A 27,202-nucleotide genomic window follows, 5' to 3' on the forward strand; every position below is an offset into this window, starting at 1 on the left:
TTTGACTTTTGCTATGGAGCATGAAGTAGTTGTTTTTTATTGGTGTCTGATTGGAGGCACAACAGCTCCTTCCAGCTGTCAGCAACTCACTTACTCCAGCTACTGAAACTGTCATGAAATACCTGATAGCATTGTCTTAGCAAGAACTGAGGCACTGTCCTGGTTTAGGGCAAATTTGTGAGGAAACTCCAAAAGGGGTCCCTCTAGAAAGCAGATTCAAGCCCTCCCCTCTGCTGGTTTGGGAAAAGATCTACTTGGAGAAAAGTGGGGAAAAAACTGTTTATTTAACAAGCAAAGTATTCACAAGCATAAAAAAAAAATGAGTAATATTAAACAATAAAACCTCTCTCTGTTCTGAAGGGATGGCAAATTCAGGAAGGCCTTGCTGTGGGGTGTAGCTTGGCTTGCTCTGTCTCTTATCAGTCCCTGTGGTGCTGGAAAAGGGGGTGACCAGGCCCAGGTGGGCCACAGGTGTGAGCTCCCAGGGTTTCCTGGGTTTTCACTCCAGAGCAGGTTTGAACAGTTCCAAGAAAAAACAAAACACAAAACACACAGTCCAGGGAACTTCACTGCCTCAGCTAGCTAGAAAACAAAACAGCTAAAAAGGAAAGGAGAGCTCTCTCCTGCTGTCTGTCCGTGCTGCAGACAACACAGTTCAGGAAAGAAAAATGCTGAAGCTCTCTGTCTCTGTGTTTTGAAAACAACCACCTCAGACATTTCACTGCTTCTCCTTCTCACCTCACTTCACTCTCAGATCTAGTTTTAAAGGTGCAGAACTTATTTCTGGGCTGAATAGACAAATGGGGATACAATTCAGCATCATAAAGTAACCCTAGAACAGGCCCAAGTCTGTATGAGCAGTCACCCAGCAGCTGCACTATTGGTACCTGATAATTGCTTTCCTTTTTCATGTTCCCTTACTGTATTATTGAGACCTTTAGCAATGCAGATCCAGATTTGTTTTTTGAAATACTTTTTTCAATAAATAGGTCTATTTCATTTCTCTTCAGCATCACATTGATTTCACTGCTTGAAAAGGACATTATTTTCTGCTTTGGCTTTTAGGTGAACAAGAGGAGGTTGCTACCAGTGTGTAAATTTGCATATCTGCATTCTTTGAATATTTTAAAATAATTTCCTTAGCAAATCAGTATGTTTTTGCCTGGGTAATGTGCTGGTTTGGGCTGGGATAGAGTTAATTTTCTTCCTAGTAGATAGTATGGGCTCTGTTTTGGATTTGTGCTGGAGATTGCTGATAACACAGCTGTGTTCTAGTTGTGGCTGAGCAGTTCTGACCAGGCCTTTTCTGCCCTCACCAGACCCCACCAGTGAGGGGCCTTTTGGGAGCACAAGGATTGGAGGGGACACAGCCAGGACAGCTGAGCCCAAGGGATGTCCCAGGCCAGGGGTGTCAGCCTCAGCTGGGGCAGAAGAAGGAAGGGGGGACACTGGGGTGATGCTGTTTGTCTTCCCAAATAACTGCTGTGTGTGATGGAGCCCTGCTTCCCTGGAGAGAGCTGCACACCTGCCTGCCCATGGAATGGTGAATTCAGTGGTGAATGAACTCCTCCTTTTGATTTGCTTGATGCCTATTAAACTGTCCTTATTTCAGCATATGAGTTTTCTCACTTTTACCCTTCAGTTTCTCCCCCATCTGTCTCAGGAGGAAAGTAAGTGTGCAGCTCTGTGGAGTTTGTTTGCTGCCTGGGGTTAGACCATGACAGCAGTTTGAGTTGGTCCTCAGTCCTGTTATATACAACATTCTGCATCAATCCTAAATTAATACTGTAGAGGCTGAGAGAGGAAAATAACTGAGGTGATCTCTTCAGAAAGCAGCATTTAGTGCTGTTCTCACCTCTCTTTATCAAATGGGACATTGATTCATTTGCCATGGGCTGGTGCTCAGTCACAGGCTTGAGGCATCTGTTCCTTCTCCTGCTTTGTTTTAGCTTCAGCAGGTTTTTCTGTTGGCAGAGACAGCTTGTGATGAAAAAAGATGGTGTCAAGAAGGCTGGTGGTAACGATTTGTTGGTTTTAGGGGCTATGCCAAATCTAAATGTGCTAGAATAAAAACCTATGGAGACAGGCTTTTAACTAGGGTTCATTTAAATGCAAACAACAAAGCAGCAATCTATTACCATCAAGGAAAATTTGTTTTACTCCAGTAAAGGCTTTGTCACGAGTGTGTCACAGCTCTAGATCCTCACAAAGGTAGGTCACCTGCCCAGCAGATGCTGTAAGAAATCAGTTGCTTTGAAAGGAGTTCAGGTCCTGCTGTGTATCTGATGGGCAGTGACATAATTTGTCCACTTTGATTTCATGCACTGTGCCTTTTCCAGATAAGGGCAGTCACTTTGCAAATCCATTAGAGTGATTCATTCTAAATATTAGTAGGATATTTTACAGATGCTGGATCACTCTGAAGAAAAGAGCCCAGTGTTTGTATTTCATCCTCTACAGCTGCAGGCTCTGATTGCATAGGTAGCCTGACAGCCACTGACTTACTTTGCTCACCATCAGTTTAAGTTAATGTTCACAGGAACAGATCTCTGTTAAAAATCAGTAATTCAGCATGCTGCTTCAGCATGAACAGTATAACTTTCTATAACAATCTACCTTCTCCAAGCCAGAGAAAGAAACTTAGAAGTTTCTTTCAAAGCCACAACAAAAGAAGAATGTCTGTGTACTGAAGCAAGATGGAAATCTTGGAGCACTTCTTCGTTGTCATGTTGTGTCTGTTACCCTGTAAGTATTCTTATGTATGGCAGCACAATTTTGATGTGTCACTTCTGAACTCTGAGACATATTCATGATTTTCCAGAGGGGATTCAGGAATGGAGTAGTAATTTATCTGGCCCACAAACTGATGCAGACACAGTAAGAACTTCAACAGAGCAGAGTTCTATTCTAACTCTCACAAAGTTTCTCTGAACCTGGCTTTAGCATTTGCTGTATGATAGACTTGATAGTTAAGGAGTAGTTACAGGTCTTGTGGAGGAACAAATGAACCATTTGGTCATTGCTTGGAGAGGATTTTTTCCTTTGTGGTGGGTGAGTGAGGTAGCAGAGAACCATGTTGGAGGAGAAGGGGTGTGTTAGCATGAACACCTAATGCAGCAGTTTTCAACCAGGCATCTAAAGCATTGCCAAGGAAAGCAAAGCATCCTGACAGATTTCATATATTGACCATTACTCTATACTGTGTTTAAGTAATTCAGTGGCAAGCATTAGCAAAATTGATTATTGAATTAGCTATAGCAATGATCTAAACCAGCTGGGAATACTCCTAAGCCATGTCCCACCCATAGGGGACCTCAAAACTTCCAGCATTGGTCTGAAATGCTCCTAAAGTGGCAATCTTCTGGACATGCCTTTTTTTATTCCCTCCTCCTAACCTACTTGAGGCTGGAAAATAAGGCACTATAAGGGCACAGCACTGTGTCTCAGAAGACCAAAAACACAGATTCCAGCTAATGTGTCACTGGCTCTGCTGTTCAGTATTTCCATCTCATTATTGCACAATTCTGGATGCAAAGTACACTTGTGGTAAGGCAAGCTTTAGGATGTAGGACTTGCCCAAATTTCACTTGGATGTCTTGTAGGCAAACACAAGGACAGATTCACAGGGGACTTGAAAAAACAAGGCCAGAGAGGCAAACATCACACTTTTACTGAAGCTGGTTCAAAACCAAGAGCTCATTTCTCCCCTAGTTTTTATCCTCCAGTTTCAACACCAACATTTATAGGCAGATTCTGTTCTGAATAGGGCTGTATCAGTTTTTAAATGCTGTGAATCCTCTCAGAGGCAGCTGGAATAATTCCATCTGCAAACTGTGGTGCCTAGACTTGACAATGCCTACCAGTCGTTTCTGAAGGCAGCCACAAAGGTATAAAGTTCATCTATAAAGGTGCTAGAACCAGCCTGGTTAAGCTGCTTTTCTATTGCTTCCCTGGTCCTGAAGTGTCCTTTTTAGGGCTATTTCTCTACAAGCTGTTTGCAGAGTGTCTTTGAACCAGACTCAGCCCCACTTGGCCTGTGGATGGTCACAGCAATAAAGATGCTGCACCTACATTCTCCTGTATAAATTTGTTCTGTCCTTTATCTCCCATTATCAGCCAGCTTGGACTCATCTCCCTCCATCTGTTTGGAGACAACACAAGTGATGACTGACATTAGTATCAGTATCAGTATGTTCTAATTTTATTATTCTCTCCCGTTTCTCCTTGCTGAATACAGCAATATCTGGGAATAAAATTCCTGTAGTCAGCTCTACTAAAACTGCAGATGGAATTTATGTATTCAGATGTGTATAGTCCATCTTGGATAGGACAAAATAAACAAGGTGTTAAAACTTAATTTGAAGCAGTAAAAGATGACTTTCAACTGTATATTTGTTGTGTTATGGGTGAGTTAGGCTAAAAAAGAATACACTGGATGGTGCATCCTCAGTTTGTTACAGCTGTTAGATGATTTTCTAGATGATTCATTTATTTGTTAATAAATTGAGGGAAGGAAAAGAGGAAAAAAGTCTTTGGGAATCTGGGGCTTAGGTCTATTAATGTAATTTCCTCGTTAGAGCCAGAGAGGAATGTCTGTGTGTCACCTAACAGCACAATTTGGGGTAGAAGTTGAAAAGAGCATGACTGCTGCTACTACATTGGGTCTGCTTTTCACAGAGTCTTCCTGGAGCTTGAAACATTTTATTGCTCTCAAGAGGTTGCCAGATGCAATTGTACGTTATGACCTGAGGGAATGTCCCCTGCCCAATGACTCGGGGCTGCTCAGAGACAAGCGGGCAGGCGCTGTCCTTTCCCTGAGGCACGGGGAGGTTTCTGGGCTGCACCGAGAGGAGAGGCTTGGCCCCAGGGCATCTGGAGGACTGTGGGCTGTGGAGAGGGAGGAATCTCGTCCATTCCGCTCGGCTTTAGGTTGATTCTTGCCAGCCTTGGCTGGGGACAGAGCTGCAGTGGAGTGAGCGGCCACTCGGTGGAGTCAGGAGACCTCGGGATGCCAGGGGGACACGCTGGCCTTGGCACCTGCAGCCCTGGGAACACCGGGAATATTCCTGAGATCCTGGGAACTCCCAGTGGAATCGGCTTTATGGGAACCTCGACAGAGATTGTTTATTTTAGCTGTAACTTCGGGAGAACAGGTAGTTTGGTCTTTGTGCAGTATGTGTGCTGCAAGAAGAAGCAAATAAGGCATTAATGTGTTTGAATTTAGTGCAGTTGCTCTCTAGCTGGGCTCATCTGACAGAGTTTTGCTCACGCCTAATTCATAACCTGGCAAGAATGCTGTTGAAATCAAGCAAGAGCATCATACTGTGTAAAATTAAACCAGTAAAACTTTTACAAGGTGAGGTCCTATAGCATTAAGAAAATTTCAAAGGAAGATCCTTGCCTATAGAAACATTTCTCCAAAAAATTTTAAGTTTTGTTCTTGTTATTTAATTTTTTATAATAGAAAAATAGATTAGAGGAAAGGCAGTAAAAAAATCAAGTATCTTGCTTCTGTTGCAAACTTAATTAAGCTAGTCTGAGAAAACTCCATTACCTCTTAAGTATTTTTAAGTTCTCAGGGGCAAGGCTGTTAATAAGCTGATTATTTCTGCCTGTTACCTGTTGTTTGTGATATTTAAAGGGAATGTCCAGTTGATAAAGTACATCTGTTATCTGTGGTTAGCCAGAGCAGTCAATGGGAAACAGGATTTGATTCAAAATACAGTACGACTATGAGAAGCCAAATATTCAAGGAGGGATATATTTTGTGTATTATGAAGAGAAATTGTACTGTGAAGCTGTTCTTAGGGGCTGGTCTCTGGGTGTGGCTGGAACACAACCAGAATTGTAGCTTGGGCCATCAGCCCTGGGGAGTGCCCTCCTCAGACAGTGTTTCTGACACCAGATTACAATTTGCTATGTGAGTGGAACTGACATTGATGGAAAAGCAGCTGATTGTAAAGAAATCCTGCAAATGACAGCCATGGCCTGTGGTATGCAATGAAATATTTCCTCTTTAACTATTTATTCTTAGCGTGCAAATATGGTAGCACCACCACTTGTCATATTTCAAGTTCTAGAAGGAAACTAGAGTGGCAGTGTGTCAAATATTTATTTCACATAGTTCATGAGTCAAATGGAGAAGTTGCCAATTATCTCTGATTAAACAGGTAGTTAGATATACCAATAAGGGAAAATAGTGCATGTCCTACCTAGAAGTGGAAAAGCAGGGGTGAGCAAGGAGCAATGCCAGCTCCACCACTGGAAATAAAAAACAACCTCCTGGATTCAGCCCTAAAAACTTCACCTTGGCAGAGCAGCTGCCCAGCAAGTGGGTGGCAAGTGTTTGCTTCACTGTCCTGATTTCAGCCCCCATGGGACACCCCCAGCTTTAGGATCACAGACCCTTACTGACAGCACCTCTCATCCCAATTCTCCCGTGTTCACTGCTATCAAATCATCTCCCAGCTGTCAGATATTTGCTCCACATGTTCAGCTGTCTGCAATGACAGCTTCTACAACCTTTCCAGCTCTCTTGTCAGCTTCATTCCAGTGCTTGCTGTCACTCAGGCTGTCTGTGGCAGTCTTTGGACTTCAGCATTAATTCCCCAAACCACAGTGTCTAAACCCAAATCTTTGTCCCCTGAATCCACCCATTCCAAGTTAGTGCAAGATTGACACAGATTTTAATGATGACAGTTTTGATCTAAATCCCTATTGCCCCTTACTTGGGTATCTAGACCAAGATCTTTCATCTTCCAGCAAAAGGTAAAGGAGAGTCAGTGGAAATTAACTGGATTTCATGAAATTGAGCACAACCCCTCTGTGGTGTGTATCTCTTCCTCTGGTAATGACAGATAGAAATATTCCTTTTTTAAAAATTTTTTCCTACCACAATATTTATTGTGACTCCACTTCCCAGTGTGGGCACAGCTGCTCACCTGCACACAGAGAGGGGAGTCAGAAAAGGAGTCACTGAGACAAGCTCAGCAAACGAGGTGGGACAGTGACACTGATGTGCTCTGAGCCTTTGAGCAGGTTGGACTGACTTCAGAGCAGTTAGACTAATAGGAACTGATTCCTGGCATCTTCCCACAACTCCAAGGGCTACCAGCTCACACATTTTGAATAGGTGTCCCCAAGGGTGTGCTGAGCTCAATCCCCATATAACCTGAAGAGTTCAAGGGTCTCAAGATAAAAGTTAAACATCCCCACATCTCAGGAATCCTGCTCTAACTAGACAGCTCCAGAGAAGATTGCTGATCAAATATTCTGCTCCCCTTTTTCCTTTCACATCTCCTCATACCTCTTCAGAAATTCTTTGCTCTCCAAGGTTCACATCTGATCTCTGCACTTTGATTTATTTTTTTTCCCAGACTGGAAAGACCATTTAGTACATCAGTGAGGGAAAGGAGAACTCTTCTGTGATTTTTTTTTTTTGTAAAAAATAAAGGAAGATCAAAGTGGCAGAGGCTCTGGAACCAGCTCCTTATCTCTCCGAGGGTGATTATGTGGGGAATTGTATTGCTGTCACTGTGTTGTTGATTGACAACTGACTTGCAGGCTACAGGGCTGTCAAGCCAGCTTCTTTCCAAACCTTGAATTTGCACATAAAAGAGTTGAGAGACTCATGCTCAAAGAAATAAAACTTCCTGAGAACACACTGGTTTCTGCAAAAGAGATAAATTTGAGCAGATTGCTCTAATCGTGGAATTTTCAGGGTTGTTAAGGGCCATATGGACCTCTCCTATTGCAAGAAGCAAATGAATGGATCCTGTCTCGATTCAAAACCTGCTGCACTTACATGGTCATTTCAGTTGGACAGCTTTATCAATCACCTACAGGACGTCACTCGGTGATTGATGGTCACCTGCACTCAGCATCTACAGCAGGAAAGGAGTGCTGACAGAGGCACCGAGTACCTGAGCCTGATCTCCTGAGCTCCTTCCTCCCCTAGAGCTGCACTCATCGTGCCTGGTCTGAGTGCAGGAGCCAGAGCCATCCCATCTCCCCTCTGGCAGCTCACAGCTGTGGGCTTCAAAGGCAGCCCAAAACACTCCTGAGAGAAAGAAAAGGGGCAGAGCACAGAGATCAAATTAAAACTCAGCCATGGAGCAGAGCAGTTGCAGGCGGCTTTAACGAGGAATCCTGCAAAGGCAGGGACCTCCCTTCGTTCCGCTCTGCCTGATTAAAGCGGGGGTGGGCAGTGGCAGTGCCCGGCCAAGCGGGGATCCCTCCCCGGCTCTGCCTGCTCGCTTGAGCGCGGCGAGCTGCGCTTGTCCTGCCCTGCCTTAATTGCCCCTTAACTCTCTACACTCGGCTTCTCTACCCTGGAACTGTTCAGACCAGGCTTTTTCTGAGAAAAAATATTGCAGTGTGACAGGTGTTTTATTTGGGGTGTCGGACTGAGGCATGGAGCAGGGAAGGGTCCGTGCGCTGCCGCAGGGCCCGGGGGATGCCAGGCCAGCTGCGTCCCGGGCTGCTGCTGCTGCTGTCCCTGCTGTGCACCTGCCCCGCTCCCTGCCCCTTCTCCGCTCCTCGGGCGGCTTCCCTGCCATCGCCGCTGTTCCCACGTCCCGTCCCGCTGTCCCCGCGCTCTCCGTGTCCCCCCGGTCCCCCTGCTCCCGGGCCCGCTATCCCCCCGGTTCCGCTGTCCCCCGTTTCTGTGTCCCCGTCCCTCCCGGTCCCGCCGGGGCCTCCCTGCTGCCCGCGGCGCCCCCTGGCGGCGGCCGCGCCTCCCTCAGCGCCATCCTCCCGCTCTGCCCTATTGTTCTCCCGCCCGTCGCTCGCTCCCTCCCTCCGCCGGGGCTCGCGTCCTCCCTGCGCTCTCCACCATCCCTCCCTCCATCCCTTCCTCCTCCTTCTCGCCGTCGCTCCCGCCCCGCTCCCCGGAGCTGATGTCACGCACCCGCTGAAGGCGCGGGCGATCATGGCTGCTGCGGCCGCGGCCGTGCCGCCGGCCTCCAGCTAATGCCCGCGATGGAGCCGGCCAGCCTGCTGCGGTTCCTGCGGAAGCTCAAGGAGGTTTTCGATGTGTGCGATGAGGATGCGGACGGCTTCATTCGTGTGGAGCACTTCGTGGCCCTGGGGCTGCAGTTCGGCCAGGGGGATGAGGTGAGTGCGGCGACTCCCGGCCCCGGGCAACTTTCACCTGCTGTGTGTGGCCAGACCCCGCCCGGGCCGCCCGTCACCCGCCTGCCCTCACCGCGCTCCCCGTCCCTTCGGGAGCCCCAGGTTCGTGCCTCGGGGCAGCCCGGTCCCGGTCCCGCTGCTTTCGGGGTGCCAGAGCCTCCCCTTGGCGGGTTGGAGCCCTCAGGGCCATCAGCCGCCTTCCCCCTTTCCCGTGGAGCCCTTCCCGAAACCAGCCCGGCCCCCTCTTTCCCCAGGAGCATCTCCCGTCCCTCGGGGCAGCCTTGGACCCCTCCGGTGCAGGGGCCGGTCGCGGCTCCTTTCGAGGGCTGTTTTTATTCCGGGTTTTGTCCGTCCTGGCTGAGCTGAGCTCGGTGGGGCATTGGGAGCGGAGCCGGTGCGGTGTCTGGGTAGTCAGGGAAGCACCTGTGCAGGAACCCCAAACCGCCCGGGCATAAGGGCTCCATTCATCGCCGTCCCCCCAGCCCCTCATCCCCGCTCCCCCCAGCCCCTCATCCCCGCTCCCCCCAGCCCTTCGGTGACACAGCGTAAATCTGGAGTCGCGCCACCGGTCTCGGCGGAGCGTTGCGTCAGTGGGGCCGGTGTAAATCGTGACATCAGTGGAGATGGGAGTGGGATTCGGGCCAGAGGCGGCGAGGGCAACGCCGTGCGCTGGATGGAGACAGTTCCCTTCAGTGATTCAATCAAGGGCTGCAGCTCCAGCGAAATGAACCAGCAGGAAACGCTTTCCTAGCAGAGCTCTTGGGATGTTACACTTTACTGTTCAATTTCATCCTTTTGGGATGTTACACTTTACTGTTCAATTTCATCCTTTTGGGATGTTATATTTTACTGTTCAATTTCATCCTTTTGGGATGTTACACTTTACTGTTCAATTTCATCCTTTTGGGATGTTGCACTTTACTGTTCAATTTCACGATGCACCCCAGCAACTTTGGGTGCCCGGGAGGAGGAGTGAAGTTGGGACTATGACGAGGTTTGGGAAACCAGTGTCAAACAACCTTTTAGAGTACAATAAAACAAATTAATGTGAGGAGCTAATAAAACAGTGATTTATAGAGGCATGCCAAAGAGGAAGCAAAGCCAAAGTGAATTCAAGTAATTGTTGCAGCATAGTGTGTATTTCTAGCTTGCCACTCGTAATGGAACACAGCTTGTGAATTAAATCAGGAAATCAGGAGACAGAAGGCTTATTACTTACAGATAGTCACAGGTCTTAAACATTTTCTTAATGAGAAGCTGCAGTTTGTGGTTTTAACAAGCAAAATAAGGAGAAATGAGTAATTGTAACAAGTTTTATTGATTTGGGGTTTATTTGTCTCTTGTATAATTTTATATAAACTAATAGAAGTATTTTAAAATCCTTATTGCCAGATAAACTGCATCCAGATTGCTTTTTGCACTGCTGTGTTTATTTGGAGGCAGATCAGGGGCTTTCTTGTGCAGCACTGAGGAAGGCTGACAAAATTCCACTGGCTGTTCTGCAGCAGGATGACACTGAGGTCACAACAATTCTTTTTGGTTTTAGGAATCTTTCAGGTTGCGAGAGTGGAGTGGGTTCTGTAAGATGCAACAGAGGGTTCAGGTGATGATCTCATAAGCTTAGAGTGAATTGGAGTATATTAGTAGAAAAATATTTAAATGGAGAGAAAGAGAAAACTGGAAATCCCAGTAAAGACAGGGCTAGAAGTACCAGTTGTCAGTGATGTTTCAGGATGGGCTGCCTGGCTGGCCAGGCACAGAAGAGAGTGCCAGTGCTGAGAAATGCTTGCTTTGTATTTCTTTCAGTTGTAACTGGCAGTGTTTGATAAGATATTTGTGAAACTGGGACAGAGAAGTCTTATCTGTATATCCTATTTCTTTATCTATCAGTGTTATATTATAACTTGTTCTGGTTTACTTCCCTGTGCCGGGTGTAGTTGGTGTTGGAAGTCCCTTGACTTCAAAGGAGCAGCTGAGTAAATGGGATTTGTAAATCACCCAAAGAGGTTTGCTACTGAAATACAGAATCAATTTTCCAAGTGCAGATTTACTCCAGAGCAACCACTGTAGGTGAGCAACTCTAGTTTAAAGGCTTGTTAAAAGTGAACTTTTCGTGTGATGAATCACAGTTGATGTTTGGAGATGGTGAGAATCTGCTCTCCCAAGGAACACAGTGCTTTCTACCTTGCAGGAACATCCCATGTTCTGTGTGGAAATGCATCTCATGAAATTAAACTGAGGAGACACTGTTAGGCAGCAGTTCTCTTTAACACATTAGAACATTTTTACTGTCAATGAAAATTAATTATATTTTTGATTATGCTAAACTTCTTGGGCTTCATCCATCTGGGCTTGCTTTACATCCAAAGAAATCTTTCCATGAGCATCAGTGGAAGATTGATTTGCCCTCATGTGCTATGAAATACAAACAGAATATTATTCTATTCAAAATAGGGTCCTATTTTGTAGCACTGTGTACTGAGTAATTCTGGTACTTACCAACAGTAGCCTGGGGTCATGTCTATGAAATGAGAGAGTATCTATGAGGGGCACACAGATTTACATCTCTTCTCTACTTCCTCAGAGCCACCACCATCCAAAGTTTAGAGTCTACAAATTCTTAATACTAACTTTAGTAGGGTTTGTAGGGCATTTAGCCTTTTGTGGTTTTTTTTCTTCTTCTTTCTGTTTTCTTTTTCTTTCTTGTGTGTGGTGTGTAGTCAACATGCTGAATTTTATTATTCCTGAAAGATAACAACTCTCTGAAAACTGCCCCAAGGCAAAATCGTTGCAGCAAGGCAGCAGCTTTCCCTTCAAGCAAAGCACTCCTTACCTGCACAGTCAAAATAATAAACTGTAATGTTTCTGGTTAACTTTTCCTATTTTATTTTAATGGGCTTTTGAAATCTCTGCTTCTAATAGGTTCTAGCAAGTTTGCTTGCAAGCTTTTACTTTGCCCTGCGAAGCATGTGGTTCAACTAGAGGAAAAAAGGATTTGATTGTATTGATTTGGCAGAGCCAGGAACAGAACCAGGTCTCCCAATTCCTGAATTTACAGCAGACCTGACTGGCTGTCAAGCACTGCTTGCATATACACACGTTTGTGGAACTTGTACTTAGTTGGGCATTCTGGCCTCTGCTCATCCCCTCTGACTGAGGGCATTTAACTGAGTCTCCATCAATCTTTCTCTGTGGACATTGATGAGCAGTTGAACGCTCAGAGGCTGTAGCAGGACCAAAGGATGAAATAAATCCCTCAGAGATGCTTCTTTGTCTCCAGGACAACACAAGCTCCTAGCTGAGACTTTTGGTTCTGTGCTTGGGTCTGACTTTCCTTGTGAATGGGGCGTTTGCCGCTTGTGTAGAAATCTGAAGAAAGGCACCAAGGGCTGTTTCCACAGCGACTTGACTGGATGGCATGTGCTCACTAGCTAAAGAAACACTTCACATAACACTGAGAAATGCCAAGAGTCGCTCACCATCTGGTTCCCTTTCACTGGGAAATAGTTGCAGTACAGCCAAGTGTCTGGGCGCATTGTGAGTGACGCGTTCAGCAAGCCCCAGTTCTGGCAGGGGATTGTGTGAATGTGGATTTCAGGGTAGTGCCAGTTGATGTTTCATTATGCCAGATCCTACGTAAACTCCACACTCAGTTTTCAGCAACAAGTGAAGTCAGCTGAGCGTGTTGACAGCTTCTTTCTGAGGCAGGTAAACGCCTTTTGGAGGTGCAAACCATGCAGGTGCTCACAGAATCATCTTTGTCAGGGTGAGATCTGCTCATCCACTTGAGCAGTGTCACAATTGAAAGGGACCTTCAGCAGCTAATAAAATGTATAGGCCAATATCAATTACTCACATGAGTGGACAGTAATTCACTTAAAGCCAATGGTTTACTAGTGGTATAGAACAGAAATAGCTAAAAATGAGTTAACGTATTTCTCATGAAGAGATGAAAATTTCTGGCCAAAAAAAAACTGCAGTAGGAAAATGTTTGTTGCTAATTTCAGTCATCAGCCCCAGTCAGGGCTGAAGTTAAAGGCACCAACCCCAAGTGCAGCCCCAGCAGTGGATTGTGGCTGTGGCTGAGTTTAATGGCACTCCTGGTGCTTCCCTTGCTGTCAGATGTGTCCCAGGAGCTGAGGCTGGGGTACTCCAAACAGCCCTTGTGCTGTAACCACTCCAGAAGCTGCTTCTCCTGTAATTCAGGACTGTGATTTCACTGCCTGGCAATCCAGAGTCTTTCTGAGGAGTCTGGGTGAAATTCAGTAGTGAATTCACTACACCTGGCTGCAGCTCAGAGCTGCACCCAGAAATTGAAGGAACCAAAATTCCTGTCCATGTGCACAATGACAGAATAGCTCATATCTTCTTGGGAATGAGTCTGCAGCCATGAGAAAAAGAGAAAAAAGAGACTTTGGCACTGAAACATTGAAACAAAAGGGTGTTATTAAGTGATACTGCCATTCTTATAAGGGCATACTTTTTCTTTGCTTTTCCTGGAAATAATTATTGAAGGAAAAAATAAAATATTTGCCTAGATAGTATCAAGGATACAAAGAGCAGTCCCACGTGACAGTGTTTTCTAGGCAGCAGCAAGGCTGCTATGCATTCAGATTCCTTAAAACTCTATTTGCTAATGACCCAGATGTTTAATGTGATTTACAATGACTGGAAAAAAGAGAGTTCTGAAGTGGAACAGTGGGTGCTCAGTTTAAGGATTAGTAAAGGTACAGCCACTATAGCCTCCCTAATTCCATACGAACTAGCAGTGAATATGTTTAAAATAGCCTTTTGAAAAATGCTGAAACCAAGCATGTATTTCTAAAGAGCTGACATAAAGCAAGCTTGGTATTTAGTGTTAATGAAAGGTTTGCCAAAGCACTGTGGTGGAGAGAGGAGCTGTGGGTTTGCTGTGCACTCATGAGTTTAATTCGTTATGTAATGTTTGCATTTCAAAGGTGAGAGCTCTGAGGGGTACAGCTGAGAATTGATGCATGTACAGCTAAGAATTGATTATTGCTATGCTTTGCAACACAAGTCAGTGATCTGAAACAGTAAATTCTTAATGCCTGAAGGAAAGGAAATCAATTTTGATAGCAATTCTTGATATTTAAAGGAATTAAACTATTGAACTACCACAATGTTTGCATTTAGCACAGGTACAGTGATATTGTGTTGACACATCATTAAATGCAAAAGTAAAAAATGCACGAATGAAGCATAGAAGACAGTACAGTATAGAAAGTAGCATATGTAAGTGGTGTGTTAAAACATTTAGCTGCCAGGCAGGGCCATGTATTTTCTATGCAAATTTTTCTTCCTCCATCCTGATTCAGTCCATGCTGTTAAGTTGTAAAATTGGTGTTCTTTGTCTGTGGTATGCCTGCATGTTCTCCAGAAATTTGCTCTTGCAGATCCTATGAAGGATTTCGGATTTCTCAGATGTATTGATTTTATTCCTCTAATATGATTAAGCTCTGAAAAGCAAATTAAACAAAATTGCTGGAAGGGAGGGTAAATCTTGGAGGGAGAAAAAGCCACTGCCATCCAGTATTGGTGGGGGTGATCCCCAACACAGAAATTTTTTTGGCTTCTAAATGGCATTGTTACCTGCAATTTAGCACAATTGACTCATGCTCAGCAGCAGTGCTTTTGTAGCAATGAAGTGGAAACAAGTAAAAGGCCTTATAATGTTTAATGTTTTTATTCTCTGTGCAGTTGACATTATAGTTTCCTATTAATTTTATCGTATTTCAATGCTGATCGTCACAAACATTTTAATATCCTTGATCTGATTTTTGCATCAGACTGTCTGCTCATGAGTTCTAGCAGTTCTTAAAATATGCAGGATTTGGGAGCACACGTGATCTCAGACCTAGATCCTGGCACAGGCTGCTGAGTAAACCCATCCCTGAGCGTGGTTAACTCAGTGCAGGCTGTGATGAAGCACATGAATGATAAAAGAGAGTGTCAGACACCATCACTACTACTCCAACATATGGTTTTACAACAGCAGAGTGAGTGTGAACCAAGCACTGTATGATACCCTTTTACTCAAGATACAACTGAAGGGCCTCACTTGGAGAGATTGCAGGTGTTTCTGTCGTTGTGTGTGCTGGTTTCAGGTTTTGTGTGCAGTTAAATTATAAATAATAGCAGGGCTCCTTCCTAAGCCTTGAATCCATTTCAGTTCTGAAGGATGTTCAGCCCCAGAATGAGAGACAGGACTGAACTGTGGGGTCAAAATACAGCAAGGGAAGCAGGGTCAATGCACAGGGCACAAAATGCAGGCACTGGAAAAATTGCAGTGACTCCTTGGATTTTAAAGCTGCTTTGACAGTTTAGTTTGGGTGAAGGTTTATGGTTTTAGGGGGTCAAGTGAAAAGCTCAGAAACAGGTGAGACTTTTCTCTGTTAGGATTCCTGAAATTAGAGGGAAGGGTACTGGGATGGTGTGCTCTGGAATACAGAGGATATTGGGCTGGTGAAATGAGGGGTGGTTTAGAATGATTACATTTCAGAACTTATATATGTGTTTTTTCAAGTATTTCATAACATCACATATACATCTGCATTGTCAAACTTGGTTTTTTCCCCTTTGGGGGACATTCTGGTGGCTCCATCACCTCCAGATGAGCTGACTCTCCCTGATGGGATCCAGATGGCTTCTGGAACATGGGATATTATTTTCCAGTGGCACTTCTGTTGTTATGATAAAATATCCAAGCAAACATGCAAACAGCTTTGTCCATGTGTTTGCATGGTATTAACAGATTTGAGAAACTATCTTAAAATATTGGTGACTTTTCTAGTTTAGTAGTAAGTGACTATATGGGCAGTTTTAAGCCTAATATGGGATGTGTATGTTGGGATGTGTTCTAAGGCCACTTTCTCAGTGTTGTAACCTACAGGAGAATTTTGTAGGAGAATTTTGCTGCACACTTTACACAGATTCTTTAACAATTGCTTTATCAGTCTGGCACATTATTTTTGCCTTAAAGAGGTAGGAATGTAATTAACTTCACCTTTTGGGGTTTCTTATAAGTATGATATCTTGATGGATTTAATTTGAAGCTAGCTTTTTATTGACACAATTTAAATTGGAATATTTGGCAAACAACAAGTGAAAATGCTCCAAAACATAACATTTTGCTCAACACAAAGCATTTTTCTCTTTTCTTCTGAGAAACATGAAAAAGAATAAATGGGTTTGATTTCCTTTGCTTGGTAAGAAAGCTGAAAAATCAATTTTTTACCAAGTTATGTATTGAGCAAGTGCAGAGACTTTGTGGATGTTGGAGGAAGGAAAAATATGTTGTTCAGTTCTCTGCCTAATGGAGTTGTGTTCAGGTTGCAGAAATCCAGAGCTGTGGGGAAAATAAAGCAACAGGTAAAGCAAAACCATGAATAATGCCAAGCCATGTAAGAGACAAGACAATGTAATCTGCATGAAAAGAAAATCAGTGAGTTCGTGCAGGAACTAGGAACAGCTTTAAAGTCTGGTACAAGAGAATGTAGGATTATGGTCTGTTAATGTTTGCTTGGCTATGATTCATTTATTGCAGCCAGATACGGGGGAAACTTGTGAATTTTAGCCTCCAGCCTGAAGAGTGAATTGTGTCTTTCATTCCTCAGTTCTCTCTGGGATTGCTTGAAAATAAAGAATTGAGGAGTGCTTTGGGACACATCTTCAAAGGAGCTTTGATAATGTCAGTTTTGCTTTTCCTGCTGAGCAATTACAAGGCCTGGAAGTTTCCACTGAGGAAAGCTGCATCTTGCCTCCTCACCTGGGAGCTGATGCTCTTTGCCAAACACAAACTGCTCTGCACGCTCGGCTGCATTTCCCTGGGATGTGCTGTGATATTTGCTTCCAATCAGACAGTCAAATGTGGCTTCTTTAGAGAGAGAGTGAAGTAGGTTTGAGCAGTCTGCTGTGGACAGCTGTCGTTTGGGAAGGTCTGAATTTGAAGCTCAGTGCATCTGTAATGCCAGTGTGGCTTTGGGGGTGGCAGATTATGATCTTCATCAATAATCTACCACCTCTCCTGTGTCCTGTAGTCACCTTGACTGGTGACTCTGCTGGTGCTGGAGAGGATTTCTGGACATCTTTCAGCAGGATTGGAAGCTTGGGCCCTAACCAAGTTCACAATGTCTTTCCAATGGGTGAAAAGACAATTTGCTATGTACAGGGAATTTGGCACAGGTCAAGTTACTGTTGTTGTGTAAATGCTGGCAGATGCAGATAATTTGTTTCTTGATTTAGATAGTCACCCAGGTAACCTCTGGGAAAGGTCAAATATTCCCAAATTTCTTGCATTTTGCCAGTGGTTGTGGCACAGATTGATTTTTTCTGTGTGTGCAAGCCCAGGTGATTTCTCTTACTGTATTTTTCTTGTACTCTTGGCCTCACCACTGCCAACTGCACTTCTTTTCTGAGAAATAATTTTTTCCCCTGTGGCATTCTAAATATGTTTTCAGAAGCCTGACAACCCTGGTGTGTGGCAGCATCCTCATGGTTCTCCTGCCTTGTTCTCCCTGGGTGGGTGGTGGGGGCTGGTGATGCTCTGTATCAGGGGTTTCTTTGGGGTGGGCGCTGAATATTCCGTGCATTGGCACAGCAAGCAGGGCCAAACTGCTGCTCTCAGTCTGCTGCCTGGGGCCACAGAATGGTTTGAGGAGGAGGAGGAGGAGGAGGAGGAGGGCACCAGGCAGCAGGGAAGTTCAATGCAGGAGGATGGATGGTGCCTCAAGGGAGGCACCATGAACAGACTGCAATCCCTGCTGTCACTCTGCAGCATCACAGCCCTGCCTGGGCACTGCTTCTGCTGGACACTCTCTAAAGCAATGTGTGATGTTCTGGCCTCACTGTGTTATTCTCTGGATTTATTCCTTCCATCTTCAGGGACAGCCTCAGTTCTGGACTCACCGTGGCTTTTTGGTGGGTGCTCCTGTTTGAGTGAGGGTCATTGTTAAGCTCTGGTTGTGTTACAGCAAAATGGCACCTGTTTGGAAGGGAAGGGAGCTTTGGAGGGATTGGTCTAAGTGGTCATAAACACAGATGATTTACGCAACACTTCAGGTGAAAAGTTTGCTTGATTGAGTTGGTGGCATAATGTGGCCATAAATTACCTTTGGGTTTATTGCAGTTGGCTGCTGCAGCAGGCCTTCAGCAATACATTCTGTTTGGTGGCACTGCTCCCAGTTCAGTGCCTGACACTGCTTGCATTTTGTAGATATTGCACTATTCTGTAGAGCTGCTTCCCTGGGTTTGTGGCACAGGGTGAAGAGAGTAGGAGAATAGACTCCTGCCATGGGAGGAAATTGCTGATGACTCTATTTTAGGGAAGAAGTGTAAAGAGGCACATTTCAAATACCTTTTTACAGGGGGAAGGGTTGCCATGGATAAGAGCTGTGAAACATTAACATCACACCACAGCTGCCACCCCCTGCCCTGTTTGACTTTGTTCTGGAAGGACCATGAGCATCAGATTTGTCCTCCAGACCTCTGGATGGCAGGGGATGGCTGAAGAGACACAGACAGTTATTCCTGTTGGCTTCCAGAGGTGTTTGCTAAGCCCACGGGGACACCAGGCTGAGCTCCCTCTGCAGAGCCAAGCTGCAGAATTGGCCTTTGGGAGCGGGGATTTTGGATAAGGAGGCGTGCCCTCAGTCCTTTGAAGTGCCAGCGAAGTGGAACCTCGCTGAGCTGGTACCTCCCTTCCCTTTTCACACTGTGTGACTGCCTTACAGCTCCCAGTGCCTTAGAAGGTTCATTCATTGAATAACACATGTGCCAGTCACAGCAGGTACTTCTTTAATTAACCAAATACTATTTCAACTTTAATTTATCTTCTTTTCCCCCTCTGTTCTCTCTCCCACTCTTGCTGTTAGAAACATTCCCATTTTACAATCAGTCTTTTAGTCATCACTCCTGCTTGGCTTTGGTGAACCTGCTGTCAGTAGCCCTGTGCCGCCATCAGCTCCACCCTGAGGTTTCCCTAAATCAGCTGGACAGAAGGATCTCCTTGGGAAGGGGGAAGGAGGATGTTCCCTTCTAAAGGATTGCAAACTTATGGTCAGCGGTGAATGAATGCAAAGGAAATAACTGGTGAAGTGCACCCTGTGAAACAGGGAGTCACTGTTTGAGGGAGTACCTGTGTGTATCTTAATCCCCACCAGCAGGAATTGATTTCTAGGAGTAAACTGCCAGCCTGCAATGGAAATGGATTTTAAGACCCAAAGCGTGTGCTCAGTGCACACTGTAATTAGATTGTGATTGCAATTTCAGCACAGCACTGAACTTCAACCTTTTAAAAACTCCATCTTTCTTCAGAAGCTTATGGGGTTATCTATGATATCAGCAATGGACTCAAGGAATATCACAGCTATCAAATGGGGAGGAAAGGAGAGGCTGTCAAAAGATTAAATTTTGACAGCATTTTAAATGTTACCCCTTACACTGTATTTAATGATTCTCTAGTTCTGCTAAAAATCAGTGGCTCTAAAATACTCCAGTCATTTTTGAAAATGTGATTTTATTTCCCCAAGTACAACACAGACTTAGTGAAATTTTGCTTTGGCCCTAGGAAAAGACTCAGGAGGTGCTAGACACAATAACGCATTGCTCTCCACAGAGCAATTTTCCCCTCTGTCAGAACTGGCTGCTGTGCTTTCTGTTATTAATGAGGGAGTTACAGTTCTCTTTAGGAGAGGTTTCCATGTTATCTGCTGCTTGGCACTTCAGAGACTCTTACTAAAGAGCTGATGTGATTCCCATGAAGATTTTGTGCTCTCTCTGTTAAATGGGTCACTCCATGCCAGATAACATGAGCAGTGTCTGCACCACTTCTTGGGACCAGCAAGGAAAGCAGGCTCAGTACAGGCTGTGTGTCACCACTGCTTGAAAGAAAAACCCCCCCACAATTTTAAAATATTCATCTTTGCTCAACTAATAGGACCAAAATAAAATAAATTGGGGGTTTTTGGTGCCAGATTAATAGATTTAGGTCACAGACTGTAAATGAGCGTGACTCAGCTGTGTGAATAAATCAGTTCACTTGATTGTGGGATGAATTTACACATGCAAAGCTTTTAATAGGTAATGAATATTCAGGGTCTACCACATGGTAGGAGATCTGAAAAAAAGGCTTAGGTTCCAGCAGGCCTGGCTCTCAGTGAGCAAGTGTTACAAAAAGAGTGTCTTGGGGTGGCAGAGAGAGAGCAGTGCTGCTCTCATCCCTGCTTTTTTTCCTCTTTGCTGTTGCTGATAGGAATGCAACAGTGTGATGCACCAAATGTGCAACTGGTGGCTTCACAAGACAGGTTTGACCATGCTGTGTTGATGCTCAGAGCTTGTTGTTCTGTTATCACCGTTTGTGGACATCAGATGGAGTTGAACGGGTGTTGATGGGGATCTGAGATCTCCCGGGAGCTGCAGAGCCCTCGGGGAGCAGGTGCTCACCCCAGCCCTGCAGGCAGGGAGGCAGCACCAGGCCCTGTTTTAGTTTAGGGTAAAAGGCTCAAATCTGAGCAGTTACAGGAAATGTTTGATAGAGCATTTACCAACTAAGTTCATGCTGAAGAAGGTGGCTCCCCTGGGTTCTTAGGAACCAACACGAGGTTTGAGGTGGTAAAATCCTGTTTCAGTGAGAGTCATGGCTTTAATTTGCACTGCAGAGCCCGTGCTCATGTAGGAACAGACAAGAAATGCATGACTTTCCTGAGCCCTCTTGAGAAACTCAGCATCCTGTAATAATTCCTATTTTCTTAGTTTTTTAAATACTATTCACAAGAGTGGTGGGGAAGGGAAATAAAGCTGCTGGTGCAAAGTTACCCAAGTTAAGAACAGGTCACAACATGACTATCAAATGTTTTATGTTCAATATTTTTGCTTGCAGTAGAGATTTCTTGCCAGAGCTCTCTGTGGAATTAGTTTGAAAATCTGAGTTCGAGGTAGCTGGATAAGAAAAAAGGATTTGGCAGTTCTGTGCAAATCTTTAATCAAAAAGGGTCTATCCAGCACCTCAGCAAAGTTCTCCTGGGCACAGCCTTTCAGTGCTTTGCACGTGCCAAGACTGAATCACAGCTGATGACGAAGCAGGAGAGGTGACAGGGCTGATCTGGAACGTGTCTGGTGTAGGTGTGGTGTGTGTCAACCTGCACAGGAACTTGGTGTGTGGACAGCCCTGGGGATGGTCAACACCTCCTGAAGTGGGGAAAAAGGAGGAACACGTTTCTTACCAAAGCTGAGCTTGTGATCCATGTGCAACCAGGACCTTCTGAAATTACGGCATGCAGTTCCAGAGTTTGTGGTGCTGACAAGCTTGATAAACTTCCTTACTTCTGCTGAAAATTGATCAACTCAAAGACAACCAAACAAAACAAAATAAAAGGTGTCTGAAAGGCAGGGGAAGAGCTTAAAAACAGCATTGTTGCAGGGAAGCCTGGTATAACCTGCACAGCTTCTGCTCTGCCTGAGTGTAGCCAGGCACTGATGGATGGTCTGAAACACGTGGCAGTGTTTGTACCATTGGTAAAAAGACAATAAAGGAGAGGAGAAACCAGGGCTCAGCTGTGCCAAGCACTGAGATGGGTGCTCCTGGGGATGTTAGTAGGATTTGGGTGTGTTAAGATAAAAGCATTGGTGGTTTCTGTTGAATAGGAACGGGGTTGAGTAAAAGGCTCAAATTGAATGCATTTGATGATTTGTTGAACTTAAACCATATTTCTTTCTCCTCAAAAAGTCCTGTATGATTTGGGGCATCTGTTTTAACAGGATTGACTGGAAATCAATCTGAAAGCATGAGGGATGTAAAAATTGACAGTTTTCTGGGGTTTAACCATATACAGAATTTTACAGCAAAAATACATTTCATTCTTAACTTCTAAAAGCAGAGTAAAAATCTGCCATTTCCATTCCCTACCACAGGTTTTAAGGTGGTTAATTTATTGTTTGATTCTGTTACCTGTAAGAGCTAAGCAGTGGAAGAAGCTATAAAATGTTTAAGATATTTGAGTGGAATGCCTGGGTATTACTGAATCAGTCCTCCCAAGCTATAGCATAATATTCCTGGTGAGACAAGGGCCACATCTTTGAGAGACAGCTCTAAGGGCATAAGGCTAGCAAACAGAAAATGGAGAACCAGGAAGGTTTTTTGACAGACAGAGGGTTTGAACCTGCAGAATTCTGAACTGGGGCTGAAGAGCTCAGTGTTCTTGCAAGGTGGAGTCTGAACAGCAGAGCAGGGCTGGGAAGGAAAGGAGCTTGCTGATCAAGATGTTCCAAAGTGCATCTTCAGGACAGGTCTGAGTAAACACTTTGAGACAATGCTGTCAGACTAGATGATAACACAAAATATTCTGACAGCCTACTTGGTCTGGAAGCAAACACTGTTCCTTTGCAGTGATTTCTGATTAAACTGGAGACTCTGGTTGCCAACAGCCCTGTGCTAGCCACTAGGACTCAAGCATTGACTCCTGTTTGGCATGAATTATTCCAATGTTTAAATAAAATCATGTGAATGATAAGAATCATCTTTTTATTTGGAAAATTAAACTGCTTTAACACTTTATTAAAGCTCTCTGAGCTCTATCTGAGGCACAGACAGCAGTGAGAAAGCTCACATACACATGACACAAAATAAAATGCTCAAGAGAAGGTTTTTGATATAAGTGCCCTCCATCTATATTTAGCATTTGTATCTGACCTTTTAAAATAACCCAGGTGCAGAAAACATGCTGGAATACATCACACCTAAGGTGATCTTCAAATACACTTCCTGGCTTCCAGAGAGCCCTGCTGTTTGCAGTGAAGAGCAATCAGGTTAGTCAGAATAACTGAGAAACAGGAAATGATATGCAGGAAAATCTCCAGGTGTGCAGATTGTGTGCACTACCTGTGTAGCAGAGTCTGCATCCTGGGTAAGCTGTGCATTGGGAACAGAAGGATTTGTGCCAGTCCATGAAACTGATTTACAGTAGGAGGATTAACAATAAATAAACAGGTTCCTCTTCACTAGGGATGGTCTGTCAACATATTGTGACAGTTTGGTGCATTAGTCAGCACAGCAGACATCATGTGAAAGTGTCACATCTGTCAGGAAATTGGCCAAATTACTCATAATTCTCAGGACTCTTGTTGTCTCTAAATGGCTTTTTCCTTATGTGAATTTTCCCCATCCCATCTTCTTCCTAAATCAAAGGTGGGGTGTTGTCAGAAGCTACCACCTGAAATGTGGCATCTCACTTTCTCCTGGTGTAAAAAGGCTGAATGTGCATTGATGAAGTTGACATAAGTTGCTTTTCCATTTCATTCTCTGCCATGAGTGTTCATGACCAGAGCTTGACCAACTGCCTGGAAACCAATCTGTAAAGTTAAAGATGCTGTGGTCATCTGCCCCAGTCTGGTGGAGCTCCTCTGACTTTAGGAGGGTTCCCTGTGTCCACAGAGGATGGCCAGAGCAGAGATGAATCTGTTTGTCACAAATACCTTGAAGAGAATGGGAAGAGGATCAGCTGTGCATTTAGAAGAGCATCCTTTACCAAGGACCATGGTGATTAGGACAGAGCTAAAAATAGATTCAAGGAAAATTAAAAAGTGTCAGAATCATTGAGACAGAGTGGAAGAGAATAAGGTACAGCTCCTGGTGCCTGTTCAGTGTGTCTAAATTGTTCTTGGATTTTAAAATTACGGGACAGACTCAGCAAACAATCAGTCCTGGCACTTTCAAATCAGCTAAAGGGCACTCAGCAGAAATGTTAATGGATGAGCTGTAGTGAATGCAGAAGGGAGAAGGATGGGAATAGTCTCAAAGGGTATCAGCAGATTTCTCTGCATTGCTAAATGCAAAAGGCTGAAGAGCAGTGGCTGAACACTGTGACCACTGCACTCACTGTACATCCTTCTGCAGTGTTTACTTTTTCTTCCCAGTGACAGCTGTGATCTGGAACATCTTTTGACTGCTTAAAGACAGATCTTGTTCCTGACTTAATTTCTTGCTCAGGAAGAACAAAATCTTACACCCAGCTCAAGTCTGCATCTTTACAGACAGGGAAGGAAGGTACAGTTCTGATTGTATGCAAGATTCATAATTTTGCCTGAACTGGGCTTAGCCAACCTGGACCTTTGAATTAAAAGTTTTCAATGCAAGCAGAGCAGTTGTTTAAGTGTTTTCCATGTCTTTGTCCTTGTGGTAGGATTGATCTCTTCAAACAAAAACAAAGGTGTTTCATCCTAGACTGACTATCTTTGGTCTTTGCTGCTGGAAACCCCACAAGTCTCATACTCTGTTTTTACTGGCATGAAAGAGATAACAGGAGGGAGAACCTGTGTGTCCTCTGTCACTCTTAAAAACACTGGAACATGAACAAAAGAAAATAGAGTCTTTAGTGACCTCGTGGAAAACCACCTAGGAAAAAAAATTTCTTCTTTCCTGTTAATAGATGAGTGAAATCTCTTTAGGAATTGTATTCCTTTGATTGAAGGACATTTCAAGGGTCTAACTCTGTTCTCCATGACTTCAGCATTGGTATAACTGAGCATCAATCAAATGCTGATTGATGGAACAGACCTGTAATGGTTCTCCTACAGAAACAGCAGCTGTTCCAGTCTATGCTTTAAACTCAGGAGCCCAATTCCCAAAGCAGTTGAGCAGCATTTATACAGAAGAAACAAGGAAGTGATTAATAAATGCTATTTTAAATATTCACAGGTCTCTTTGTCTTGCTTCTTAGAGATGTGGTATGAACAGCTGTTGTGTAAAAACTGCCCAATCTCTCCGCTTGACCAGGATTTTCCCTATTTTTGTGCACAGGATGCAGTCACAGGAGTAGATGCCTGACTGCAGTGCTGTGCAGGAGTCCTTACCCATCCAGCCCCAGCCCCACAGCCCTGCACAGGGGAAAGCTGTGTCTGTGTCAGTCATCCTTTGGAGACCTGCAGTGATCCCTTTTTGGTCACATCCTGGCCTGCCTCCTCACTAACTGGGAGCTTTACTTCACTCACACTCTGGCTTTTCTGGCTGCACATGAAAACAGCAGCTCCTGGGAATTTCCTCCAAGCTATGGGCAGAGTGGCTCCTGCCATTGTTTGTGATCTCCACCCCGTGCTGCTACCCAGGGCTGGGAGGCTGATGGACTCCCATCACTCCTGACAGACCTTTCCCATGCACATCGCAGCTCCCTGGCTGCTCAGGGGCTTCTAGGCTTGAGTATTATGGTATGTTCTCAGCCCTGCAGTAGGGAGTGGGGTGCTGGTGGGATCAGCTCTTGTGGTGGATGAGCAGGAGCAGAAACATCTCAATAAGGGACACTGGCAGGCAGGTGTTCAGTGCTTGCTCAGTATTCTGCCTGCATCAGCAATCCAGTGCTTTAGAAATACACAGCACTTTCAAAGCTCTATTTGTAAGATTTTTCCACTTCTGAGAGTAAATACTTTAGATTAGTTCCATGATTTTAGTGTCACTGATCCCTGCTTGTGATTGACTTCAGCAGCTCATCCTTAAAGTGTTTTCCCCTCATTCCAAATCTTTATTGGTGAGTTATTTGCACAGGGTTTGCTGCTGCCTTTTTTCTGCTGTTGGAATTTGAGCTCACTGGCTGTGTGCTGGATGGTGATTGCTTTGGCATATTTCTTTTCTTCTTTTGGCAGGTCCTAAGTTTATTCCATTATCTTTATGAAGTGAACAACGCCAAGCAGAATTTCCAGTGCCTTCCACTTTTATTTAATTAGTGCTTTATCTTGACATTGTCTAGTGTGTAAATCTTGCCCTTTTGAAGACCAGGAGCAGTTGATGTGTGGTGGTTTTGGCCCTGGCTGCAGACACCTCTCTGCTCAGCAATTGGTGTGTGGCACAAGCTCATTTCTGCGGTGGGCAGGTGGAACCACTGCTGCAGTTTACTGAGAGTATCTGATAAAGTGTTCTGTTCAATAGTAATGGAGAATGTGATGTTTTATTGCTGCCACATGACAGCATGTGCATATTCACACACATCCAGCGCTCTGAATCCTCCATTCTCCCCAGTTTCTTGCACTGCACCCCTCATTACTTGCTCTAAACAGGCCATGAGTTTGCAATATCCTGTGCCTCTGCTTCCCTCTCTTAATTCCAAAAGCTGTAAAGGACAAAATCCACACATATGAGCTCAGTGCTGAGCCCAAATTCAGGGCTTGCACTGGGCAGCTCAGACACTGCCTATGGATGTTGGTCTAATGTTTTGGATAAATATGGAGCATTAATCTGCCATGCAGTGTGATACTCTGGAGAGCACTAAGTGACATCTAAGCCCAAGGGGACTTTTTAGGAGCCCGTGAAATGACAGCATAGATCTGATCAGCTGCAGCAGCAGAGATTGTGTTTGTTCTATCAAATAAGCCAAATTATGCTCATTGTACATTGTAGTGAGGTGAGGTTAATTGAAATTCTGTCATGCCAGCATGTCTGACTGCAGGATTCCAAGCTTTTCTGTGTGCTTGAAAGTGTGTCTTGTTGTGAATGGGGTGCTGCAGTGCTGTGAGTCTGACTGGACCATGCACAGGTTGGATATGGGAGAAGCAGTTCACCTGCCAGGCTTGGGCTGCAGTGTGTGCAAATGGCATCCACAGAACAGGACACAGAGCTGCAGCACCAACCACAGTCTGAGGCTGTGGGAAAACAACTGATTTTCCATCCAAATCAATGACAGTTCAGTGAAGGACTGATAGTAAAAATGGCTGGGGCCATTTCCAGGCTTGAACTGAGAGCAGAGTTTTGTCCTGTGTTTGCTGGGAGAAAGAGGAGCCTCCAAGCCCTCTCACTCATGCAGTGCCCTTGCTGGAGCAGAACAAGTTAATTGTACATCTGACACAGCAGGAGCTTACTGGGTGTCTTTCAGATGAGTTGACAACTGATAATTATATGAGAGCTACAGGCTGTCTGTCCTCTCTTCCTTTCACTGGGGGAAAGCAGCACAAGGAATGCAAGAAAACCTTTGATTATAGGGAAGGAAGTAGGATTTGTTCTTGTTGTTGTTTGCTGTTATCATCTCCAGCCAGTCTTGAATCTCACAGCTGGGATAGTTGCACAGTGTTGGGC

General features: G+C 44.6%; 1 protein-coding gene across 2 annotated transcripts in view; it reads left to right on the forward strand.

Annotated features, from left to right (window-relative positions):
- Positions 1-8,794: 8,794 nt before the first annotated feature.
- The window catches only part of RAB11FIP4 (RAB11 family interacting protein 4), a 116,665-nt gene continuing 98,257 nt past the window's right edge, over positions 8,795-27,202 (forward strand). Inside the window, exon 1 of one of the 2 annotated variants that reach the window (XM_063175954.1) lies at positions 8,795-9,114. In XM_063175954.1, coding sequence (XP_063032024.1) covers positions 8,971-9,114 — 144 coding nt within the window. In that variant the 5' untranslated portion in view covers positions 8,795-8,970. The remainder of the gene's footprint in view (positions 9,115-27,202) is intronic. The other variant, XM_063175953.1, reaches the window with a different exon arrangement.

Source organism: Melospiza melodia, chromosome 24 (assembly GCF_035770615.1).
Source record: "Melospiza melodia melodia isolate bMelMel2 chromosome 24, bMelMel2.pri, whole genome shotgun sequence".
In the NCBI taxonomy this organism is placed as follows: Eukaryota; Metazoa; Chordata; class Aves; order Passeriformes; family Passerellidae; genus Melospiza; species Melospiza melodia.